The sequence below is a fragment of the Camellia sinensis genome, chromosome 8 (assembly GCF_055761805.1).
Source record: "Camellia sinensis isolate YWXY chromosome 8, ASM5576180v1, whole genome shotgun sequence".
NCBI lineage: Eukaryota > Viridiplantae > Streptophyta > Magnoliopsida > Ericales > Theaceae > Camellia > Camellia sinensis.
The window spans coordinates 18276281-18287912 of NC_138968.1; the positions used below are offsets into that span (position 1 = coordinate 18276281).

General features: G+C 35.1%; 1 protein-coding gene across 1 annotated transcript; it reads right to left on the bottom strand.

Moving 5' to 3' along the window:
• Positions 1 to 708: 708 nt before the first annotated feature.
• Positions 709 to 10156, bottom strand: GLA1 (Folylpolyglutamate synthetase family protein). Its single transcript, XM_028251001.2, has 10 exons — positions 9581 to 10156; positions 7591 to 7688; positions 7296 to 7446; positions 6341 to 6403; positions 5947 to 6108; positions 3432 to 3620; positions 3215 to 3314; positions 2501 to 2632; positions 1772 to 1903; positions 709 to 1173 (listed from the first exon to the last, which is right to left on the bottom strand). Exons 1-10 carry the CDS (start codon positions 9863 to 9865, stop codon positions 815 to 817), a joined length of 1671 nt encoding a protein of 556 aa, XP_028106802.2. The 5' UTR covers positions 9866 to 10156; the 3' UTR covers positions 709 to 814.
• Positions 10157 to 11632: the final 1476 nt, after the last annotated feature.

Consider the following 11632-nt stretch of genomic DNA (forward strand, 5'->3'; position numbering starts at 1 on the left):
TTGAATAGGTCAAATTTTCAAACTACTGTTGAATCCATAGGTAGACATAGAAAAATGTTACATATTTCTCATGAAATATTTTTATCACTAGACACAAATGACACTTCTATGAATTAGTTACTTGTGATTTGTGTTTCGCTTTGCTACTTTTAAATAACTTCATCGGCAAGCACAAGTTAGGAAAATCCTTTTTTGTGATCAATGAGTTGACAAAGCTCAACTAAGCCAGTTTTCTAACTCATTCGCACTCAAAGTTGTTTTAGAGGAACACATTTTCTTACAAAAAAATATTTTAGAAAATATTTTCTTATATTTGGTTTTGGTTGCAACTATTTTCTGGATGTCAAAACTATTTTCCAATATTTTCTTATATACCAAACAATTTACATAAGAGAGAGAGAGAGAGAGAGAGAGAGAGAGAGAGAGAATAAAATAAGTAAATTTATATTTGTACCATAATTTATTTGTCAGAAAATATTTTCTGTAATGGCATCATCAAGAGTGAGGAGGTTGGGATGAGTACTTAGGTTTTGAAGGACAATCCCATAATGTAAGGCAGGCGGCTATCACTTCTGAACCACATAACCAACACACAAACAAACAAACAAACAAAAAAGCATATGAGCTCTCTCTCTCTCTCTCTCTCTCTCTCTGCGCATATGAGAGAGCATATGGTTAGGCTTTTTGAGAAATGTCCCACACAAACAATTTCCACAAAATCAGTCAATTTCTACTTCACTATCCATAGATTAAAAAAAGGTAGTCACTATATTATAAAATAAAAATACATGAAACTTGAGAAGTAGACAACAATTTATCCTTGAATAAGCCCCAACACTGATGAGACAATATGCAGAGATCCAGTAACTACGATGATACCAGATTGATCATCCCCTGCTGTTCTTGCTCTGAGAATTTTATTACCGATCCTCATGGCGTCCATTAATGACATCTCAGCAGATAGTATGGTTTTGCTTTCCAGTTCGTTTGCAGAGTGAACCGATTGATCCTCCAATAACTTCCGGCAGACTGTAACTCCATAGTCGAGAATATTAATGCCCGCTTCTTTAGAAGCCTGGATCCAACTATCCTTTAATAATGATGCTGGAGTCATTCGAGCCTTGTCTCCAGCAATGTCCACTTCTGTCAGAAAGATCGCCTCCAATTTTTTCACTGAAAGTGGTAAAACCTAAGTTAGAAATTTATTGAAAATATGAGAGGATTGCGATGTACGCTGATAGAAGCACCACTCCATTCAACAACCTCAGATACATGATTCCTTGTTGCAATGAGGAATCATGGTAGTGAAATCATGTGCAAAGTTAAACCTATACTGAAACTCCTCCACCGCTTGAACCAAAGTTTCGTTTGTTTCGGCAGAAAACATATTTCAAGAAATATTTTTCCTACTTGGTTGTGTCCTTGAAACTAATGTACTAGTGGTTGTATTGGCGGTGGTGGTGGCGGTAGCATGGTGTGGTGGCATTAATAAGACTCTATTCTGGAAAACATTTTCCATCCAAATAAACTTGTTTTCCATTGATCACGGAAAGTGTTTTTCACTCACTATCATTTCCATTGTACCACATGTAAAAAATGTTTTTCACCCTAACAAACAAAATGCAAGTTATTTGCTAATCTCTAAATCACATAAGCTCTAGCTAAGCTTCATGTTCCCATTTTATTACTCCCCAAACTCAGGAAGTACAACTATATATATAACTATACCAAACATATAGAGAGAGAGAGAGAGAAAAGGATAAAAATATACCTGAAAGTAGTTCTCTGGCAAAACCCAAATGGTCTTTGTCACTTGCCATTGCAACCACAAGAACCAATTTTGCCTTCGGAAATGTCATCTGAATTGTATCAGCCAAAGCTTTGGCAGAGTCCTTGGTATGTGCTGGAAAACATAAATCATATCAGCTATAACCCTTAAAATTTCATTTATAAAAGATTGAGGCTGTGTTTGGATCTTTGATATTAGCCCCTAACCAACCCTTACAAATTTCGTTTATAAAAGATTGAGACTGTACTGTGTTTTTGGATCTTTGATTTGATGACGGATTTGTGAAGGGAAAAGAAAAGGTAGGGAAAAGTGGAAAAAAAATAATCTTATATTCCTTTTTCTTTTTGTCCTATAAATTCCTCCGCAAATCCAAGATCCAAACATAGCCTGAAAGACAAAAAAGTTTATATGGGCCGCATCCCCTTGATGCTCGTTCATACAATTATTTTACTTGACAAAAATGAGAGTAAAAAAAAGTGTAACTTGACAAATTTTTCTTGAGTAGCATGCACAGTGCACAAAATTTAGGTACACCACATAGACATCTCCATAAGGGGAAATCAAACCAAATCTAAACAATACATAGAAGAAAAATAAAAATAAAAATGAAAAGTTTTCCAATCAATAGATGTGTATGCTTCTATTGACAAGCACAAGATATAGGTTCAGCTTATAATAAAGGCACTAATAAGGAAGACATCCGAATCAAACCTCCATCAATTAATATAGTTGCTCCAGACAGTCCTAGTGCCTCAGCTTCCTTTGATTTTAAAAACTGACTTCTCCCAAGCAAATATGTTTGCTCTAAACCAGAGCGAATGGATACATCTGAAATTGTCCAACCTGAAATTCCCAGTAAATCACCAAAAAGATTAATCAAACTCAACAATGTTTCATTCGAAGTCAATTGAGGTTGGCTACGAGAAATATTTTTTGCCATTTTCCATATCGTGAGCAAGGCTACTGATGCCATGCGAAGGTAAAGATCGTTCTCAAGAGGAGAATCCAGATTCAAAACATGGGCAACAAAGTCATCAAAACAGTAGTAACTTGGATGAGTGCATGAATTATAACTTACAGGTAGGCAATAAGTGCATGGCACAGAGTGAAATAATTAGGCAAACAAATATGCTTGGTAACAAGAGCGGAGCACATGGGAATTACAACATGTCTTCATTCAACCAAAAAGTTGGACAAGTGTAGTTTACAAGAAACATTACGACTTGAAATTACTGAAGAATGTGATATGATCCACGTTGCATGGACATGGACACAAATCACATATTTGACACAAGTTGGATATAGCAAAATATTGTGGTAGTATATATAGCAGTTTTACAAGTTGGATATAGCAAAATTTTGTCGTAGTATATATAGAAATTTTGTTCTAATGTTCTAGGGAAAATGGAAAATAGAAGCCCGCACCTTGATCACGAAGGCAAAGAGACGCACAAGTGGCAGTTGCAGCATTTTGGAGTTGGTGAGATCCAAGCATTGAGAGTTTTACATCAAACAATTCAATGACCTGCATAATTTGATATAAAGTTCATAGTTCATATAACAACCAAATATATTAATGAACATTAGACATATAAGAAAGCAAAGCATTAAACTACTTCATGAAGTCCAGGAAATTGTGTACCTGTTGAAAGTCTTCAATTTGAATCACTATATCACAAGATTGGTAACGCTTGCCATATAAATCGCTCAAGCCCTTTATTGCACTTCTATTTCCAGGATCACATGCAGATACTACAGTCGAAGACATAGAACATGCTTTATCACGAAGAATATGCTCAATATGTGGAAGGAATGGCCCGCCTAGCACCACCTGAAAAGATTAACCAATAAGAAGAGCCAAGTTTGAGCACCAAGCACTGAAAAATGGAAATATGAGTCCAGTACAGACATAAGATGAAGGCCAGCCGAACTGAGTGATGTGAAGGTTATTTCATTCCAATCAGCATGACAAACATAAAATGAAAGATACATGCTATGCTACTAATGAATTTTTTTTAACCTGTCATGCAACAAATTTAATGAATGCAATTACTCAAGTCTGTTATATGTAGATTAGAGATCTCAAACAAGATTACCCCGATGATCAAGCAAAGGGCTGCATTTCTTTTTTTCTTAACGCAGTGAATTCATCCATACTGATAGTTTATGTTTTCTAAGATTAGCTCCAAAGAGCATTTGTTTCGGAGAATGTACTGAAAAGAAAACAAAAAAAAAAAAAAAAAAAAAAAAAATACTGATATGGCATTTTTCATCATCAATTATTGATGGGATGAAGGAAATCAGTAAACATGAGTGTATTCGTGGAGAAAAGTTTCCTGATTTTAAGCTTTTCACCATTTTCCTTTACAATGGAAAGTGTAGTTATCTTCCCATTCACTTTAAGTAACACCACATATTGGGACCAGCACCCTACAACCACCACCACTACCAACCGCAAAGATCACTAAAAGCATGCACTGCCTCCAAGGGTACTTATAAGTGATCCGAGCGGAGCTGTATAATAGGTTTATCAAGCTCAGTTTTCTTTCTAAAAAATTAACAAAAATAAAAAATAGCAAAATAATAAATATTTTAAAATATTAAGCTTGACTTGTCTATTTCTTGAGCCAAGGACATTTGATTTTTATCATAATCCTAGAGCCATAATAGCTTATCAAGTCAAGTTCTGAGATCATTAAAGTAATAAACTTCAAAATGTGAACAGGCTTGCATCACTTATCTCATGAGCCAATCTCAAGAAAATGTGTAGCCATCAATTGTTAGTAACTTGGTTTGTTTACAACCTACTCCTACTGCTAACTACACCTTACACAGCACTACTCCCACAAAACCACCAAAGATACCAACACTGTTTTCACAGTATCACATTACAGTGGTACCCCAACCCCACCACCCACCAACTAGCAATGCATACTCTTCATATATCTAACCAACCAATATCAAATCTTTCAATCTAATGATGGGACTGTTTAGTGCAGTTTATTATAAGTTAAAAACTGATAATTAGAAAGCAGAAGCCAAAAACAGTCCTCCCCCAACTTCCAGATAATCAACTCATTAAAGCTATTTCTGCCTAATTAGCTATAGCCAGAAGTTGCATCTAACAGTCTCGCACAGACACCCAAATTAAAATAAGCGATGAGCTCCTTTAAGCTGCAACAAACAGCCCCAATCTGGTCAACATGCTGGCCATCTAAGGCCATCATGTCATCATATCACATTGGGTCAGCTGCATAAAGATAACGGTAAAGCACCACTTATGCATTAGCTAATAATAGTTATGCTATACAGTCTACACTCCATAGGTACTTGTCAAAAAATAAAAACAGAGAAGTTACTCATGCAACTAAGTACTACATGGGCAACTGCCGACAGCAATAAGCCCTTTACAACCCAAGTTGGCCAACAGGGATCTAATACAACTAGGTTATATTTACATTCTCCTTATGCAACTAGAGATTAGCCCAGATAAGATAAGTCCAGCATAATTGCGGGACATTCAACCTTAGACCCCATTTGGGGTGAGCTAAATAAGCTATCTTTTTGACTTATTTTGGCTAAATAATCAAAAAAGTCAAAAGCATGTTTATCATCAACTAAAAAAGGCTAAAAAGCCACTAAATTTTTGCACTCACAAAAAAACAAATTTTTTGAGCAACTTTCCAACATGTCAATAAAAGAGCAAATGCCAAACTACTTCAAAATGGAAGGAAAAAAAATAAATAAATAAAATCTTGACTTCTAGTGTTGCACACAGAAAATTCAACAACTAATTTTGCAATATGGGCTACCAAAATCAGCCAGTAAAAATTACCAATAATATAAGGGGTCTACAAACACATTGACTGACTTAGTAACAGGCATTAGTAGCCATAATAGCAATCAAGCAACCCTATATGAATTAGGTGTCTGACAGAACAAATGTTAAACATATGTTCCAGATCTCCAATAGGCCATAACCAAGTTGCTCTATATACACTAATGTGGATGTAGCATGCAAAGAATGGTATATTGGAACCAAAGTTGCAAAACGGGAGAACTGAAGACCAAATGCAACTAGAATGTGAGTTACAATAATTAGTCAATTGAAGCGGACACAAAAAAGTAGTAGGAATATGTAGGGAGAACCACCTAACTGGACGGCCATGTTTAATTATTCCTGATTTTGCTATCGCAATGCTTTCCAAAGAACCCCCAAGTGCAGCCAAATGTTCGGCACCAACCGTAGTTATGACTGAAACAGCAAGCCCAGAGCTAGAAATAATGTTTGTAGCATCCCGTGCCCCACCCAATCCAGCCTGTTCAATTGGAAAAAAACAATATTAGTCAAAGTCTGCCTCACTTTCACTATTTATGCACATGAAAAGAGAAAAATAAAAACCAATTTTAATTTAACAGAAGAAACACCACAGGACAACCCCAAGTTGTCGAGATTTACATTTTGCTGGTTACAGAAATGGTGCATTACACTCAGAAGAGTCATGTAAGAAAGACAAGTTGCTTTAAAGATGTATAGCGAAAGACGTTAACCTCAATAACTGCAATATCAACTTTCTCTTGAGCAAATAAGCTGAATGCTATAGCAGTGAAAACCTGGAATTCAATTTCAAGTGCAAAAGAAATTAAACAAAATGGAAGCAGTTATGCCATAGGGTTAACACTACACTAGGTCTAGATTATTACACACAGAGGGCATGTTTGATTGGGTGGATTAGAACATGGGATTGGGATTATCAATCCATGAGCCCAATTATCCTATGTTTGTTTTAACATTTTGGTTTAGGATTATTAATCTAATGGATAATTAATCCAACAAATTTGTAGGATTATTAATAATTGGGTAGGGGTGGGATTATTAATCCAATGGATATTAATCCAATTGGATAGTAAATACCACACTAATTTAATAGGATTATTAATACTTCACTATTAATCTTGTGAATCAAACATGACCAGAAAGTATTAAAAAAACAAAAAAAAAAAAAAAAGAGAGGATAATTTGCAAAAGCGGAGAATGTCAAAATCACTGACAGAAACTTGAAAATGTCAAAACCACTAGCAAAATGCATGATTGAATGGGCTATTGAAATATATTATCCAAGGATGAAATTAAAGTCATGAACTATGGAATAGAAAGTAAAGTGAAATAAGGGTAGACTCGCATAATGGCCAAGTTATAGTTACAATTCTGAATCACGAGAAATTTGGAAAAGAAAAGGAGTGGCACTGAAAACAGGGATGATCAACTTAATCAAGATAAAACTTCAACCAGGGCTTTGAGGAAATCATAACTAATTGCCTCACAACTGATTACCTCAATGGATATATTAGGAAGCTCTCTTGGTCATTAAGAAAATCCAATTATTTCATTAGGAAGCTCTCTTGCCTCAATGAAATAACTAATCCATTAATAAGAAAATCCAATTATTTTCACTTGCTTGTCACTAACATATAAATTATGTTGCATGGGTACACCAGTTGATACCTCAAAATGACTGAGACACCCATTTTCAAGTTCCATGGCCTGGTCAAGGTCTTTTTTAATCCTTTGGAACAGAGAATTCAATGCCTTCACTGCAACTGGCTCACTAGATCTTCCCACCAATATACGTTCCCTGATAGTCTGAATATGTGGGCTGCTCAAAGAAAATGAAGCCTGTCATCATAAAGATATAAAACAAAAATTTATTTTCCTTGAGGCAACAAAAGGCTAGAGGTTCGCATGTTTCAATGAAAATTTTTAGAAAACCAGAGCGCACAGAATAGTAAAGAGAGCATACCTAGTATAACAACCAACAGAATAACCTTCTGCTCGTAAAATATTGGAGAGGAATGCAGCAGTTGATCCTTTTCCTTTAGTCCCAGCAATGTGAACGGCCTGTAATTCACAGTTGAAGCAAGTTAACAATACCCAACAAAGCAAGTGGACTCAAGTAAAACCAAATGAACTCATATCAGATACCAATAAGTTCAAAACCCACACTTCCAAACTAAACAACACCCAGATGATGAATGATTCACTACCAGCTTTAGCAAGAGAAAAAAAAAGCCCCAACAATTTGTCATCCTCCCCCACCCTGAGGTGCTTCTTCAGACAAATTGAATTTGTAAAACACAAATTGTTCGTCTCAAAAATAGTCCAATGAAAAGTCCCAGAAAAATTAACAACAATGAACCACATCACACTGACCTTGAATCCACACCATACACCTCACCTCACTTTCCGGTACATTTTGGGTAAAACTCCTAGGTAGATAGCATTTGAAATTACCCGACTTTAGTTGCTGGGGGATAAACTCAAAAAAGGCTCTCAATTTAATGTAAAATACTTGAACTTAGACTGAGACATATTGTTATAGACTTAAAAATCTGATTTCTTCCCTTTTGCTGCATTTTCTCATCAACCAAACATAATAGAAAAACAAAGAACACAACTTCAGAAGACAAAAAACTACAATAGTTTCATACAATATTGCTGCCTGACTTAAAACATAAAATTCATGTTTCTTACGTGTTCTCCATGTAAGAGGAGCTAATTTGAGTCCGCTAAATTAATTAAGCCCAATAGTCCAAGATTAGTGGACCCGAATTTATCGCAAGTCGAAGATTGGTGGGCTCGGATTAATCACCATCAAACGGGCCGAATCGCTCTAAGCCTCGAAAGGGTTCGGATCCACGAACTTAGAGACTTACTCGGACTCGGACTTGAAACGGTTTGGATCCACGAACCTAGAGATCCGAAGCACTTTGCTTCGAACAGATTCAAACACAATCTAGAAGTCGCTCCGTTAATGAGTCCCAAAACACTTGCGGGCTCGGAGCTTTTTGGGATCTACGCACCAGAACAATGGGCGTAATAGAGTTCGAACAAAGGACCCGATCCCGAGGACGGTGAGTGGAGATAAATTCACTTTTCGATTAAACTAACTTATACCTGGGTCGAGGTGGCATGACCCCGGGGGATCCATAAGACTCGGCATTATTTAGCGGTAAGGAGTCTTCTAGGACTACCTCGGCCTTTTGGGATGATTGGGGATCATTGGTTAGGTGTGGCTAAGAAGAAAGGTTCGCCAAGAGGTTGATCTCCTCTTCGAGGATTTTTCTCATCCTTGGAGAGGTCACCTCTTCGGACAAGGTGGTTAAAGAGAATATTCCCCATCTGCCATGCACACGGGCTCCATCCTACATCATGAGGTGCCTATAAATAGCACCCACCCATAGCTTTACAAGGGATGAATTTTGAAGAGATAATTATTGGGAAATAACTAATTTCTCTTCTCCATTATCAACCTTGAGAGTGAAAGTGGGAGATCCATTGGAGAGCCTTGCATTATTCTCTCTCTAACTATTTTGCCTTTTTCTTCACCCAATCTCTTATCTCCATCATCTCTTCGCTTTTGTGTTCTTAGTAGAGTATATTGAAGAATCTAAGCCTCTCATAATCTTGTAGAGAATTTTCTTCAAGGATTTTCCAACGACGTTCTTGAACCCTCTCATACACTCCACAACCAAACAAAGCTGAAGAAAATAGTGAAATTTACACTTGAACTTAGCAAAGACATATTGTTCTAGACTCAAAATTTTGATTTCTACCCTTTTACTGCATTTTCTCAGCAATCAAACATTATAGAAAAACAAGACAACACAACTACAATAGTTTCATACAATAATGCTGCCTGACTTACAACATAAGATTCACTTTCTTACATTTTCTTCACAACCAAACAGAACTGAAATAAATAGGGCATTGGAAGATATAAAAAATCAAACCTTGAACTTAGATTGGGGGTTTCCAAGTAGTTCCATCAATCGTCTCATCCTTGAGAGATCGAATCCATCTTTCGAATCCCTACCTGCGCCTTTGGGGACGCCGGACTTCTCGTAATTCTTCAGATTGTCCAAATATTCCATGAAATCCTTCAATTCTGAGTCATCCGAGATTGCAGAGAAGCATCGATAGAATCTTAGCTTGCTTAGGACTGTACCAGTTGCGGAGATGGGGCTTTCTCTGCAGGTGAAGAATGGGCGTCGACTGAGAACCCTGAAAATTTTCATTTTCTTTCTCTTTTTCTTGGGAAAATATAGTCGTATATTTATGGAGCAAAGTGGCAAGGCCTTCTATCCACGTTTTTTGAGATAGGGGTTCTCTCTCTATGACTCTGAGGGGAAAAAGATAGACAGAGAGAGAGAGAGGAAAAGATAATGATGGAGGTTGCAAGGGTTTCAATGGTGGCTGGCGGCGGCACTGATCACTCTCATCTTCGCCATCTTTCTCCCTACTGCTACGGCCCAATCTGCCACTCCGGCTCCCGCGCCCACCCGATGTATGCTTTTAAGGGTTGATTTATTTTAATTAATCGTTTTGGGTTTTTATGAAAAAAAATAAATAAATAAAATAAAATAATTATAATTTAAATATGATATTTTATTTTATTATTTTTTTAATATATTTTATTTTGTAGTGCGTTAAATTAGTTACAACTATCTTCACAAACGAAGCTTGAGTAACGTAACAACTTTAAATAACTTTTTTCTTTTTATTTTTTTACTATTTTTTGGCTTCCCAAAAAAGGTTTAAATCAATAAAATATAAATTTTTATTTATATATATATATATATATATATATATTATGGGCTATTTTGAAAAGACAAGTGAAAAAAAAAAAAAAAAAAAAGAAGAAGAAGCTGGCTTTTTGACTATTTCCAAAAAGTAAAAAATCAATTTGGCCTATTTTGAAAATATGGTAAAAAATAACTTTTTGGCTTTACACTGTGTTTGGAAACTTAGGAGAGAAAAGAAAAGAAATGATTAGTTAAGTAATAAGAGAAATGAAATGAAATGAAATGATTGTAATTTCTCTCATTTTTGTTTGGATAAGGAAGAAATAAAAGAAAAGAAATGATTATGATTTCTCTCATTCTTGTTTGGTTAGATTTCATTAAGAGAAAAGAAAAGAAATTATTTTATGTTATATTACCAAAATAACCTTTTTATATTTTCAATCATTTTATTTCTTTTATTTTTATAGGAACAAAATTGGTATTATGAAAATAGTGGTTTATTTTCTCTCCCAATCTCTCCACTTTTGGGAAGATTGAAAATGAGACTTATAATATAAATGAGTTTCTCTCAATTTCTTCTTATTTCTCTCTACTTAAGTTATCCAAACAAGTAAGAGAAATGCATATCTCTTAATTTCTTTTCTTTTCTTTCCAAATCACTCAATCCAAACATAGCGTTAAGCTTTTGACTTTTTTAGACAAATGATTTGGAAATTTGATAAAAAGTTACTTTTAGCTTTTTTGTTTAATATTTGTTTATGATGTCAAATCACAATAAAATGACCAAACTACCCCTACTCAATTTAAAATATTTACAACTTCACCCATGTAATACATTAAGGGGTAGAATTGTAATTTCACCAATGGCTAAAAACTAACTTCCCAAATGAAAAAAAAAAATACAAAAAAGTCAACTTTTGACTTTTGCTACAAACCTAAAAAAGTGGCTAAAAGCCAAGTTCCCAAAATACCCTTTTATTTGAGCACAAAATTATTTGGCAAATTAAAAATAAGCCAATTTTCGAAATTATGAAAATACTATGTAGGAAAGAGAACTAGGATAAAGTTGTAATTTCACATAATTTCATGAGGGTAATATGGTCAATCTATCTCTTTCTCTAATGATGTAACAACATAAAAAAAATAATTTTGAAAAAAAAACAAAAAACAATTTTTTTCCATCTTTCCAAATGATTTTAGACTTAAGCCAAAAAGCAAGGAAATAAGCAAAACATTTTCATCTTCCCAAAATAGTCTTAT

Coding starts and splice junctions, on each gene's coding strand:
- GLA1 (XM_028251001.2), bottom strand. CDS start 9,865: ATGAAAATTTTCAGGGTTCTCAGTCGACGCCCATTCTTCACCTGCAGA. Junction 6,404..7,295: donor GGTGTCTCAGTCATTTTGAG/GTATCAACTGGT, acceptor ATTGAATTCCAG/GTTTTCACTGCTATAGCATT. Junction 3,621..5,946: donor TAATTAAACATGGCCGTCCA/GTTAGGTGGTTC, acceptor TAATCTTTTCAG/GTGGTGCTAGGCGGGCCATT.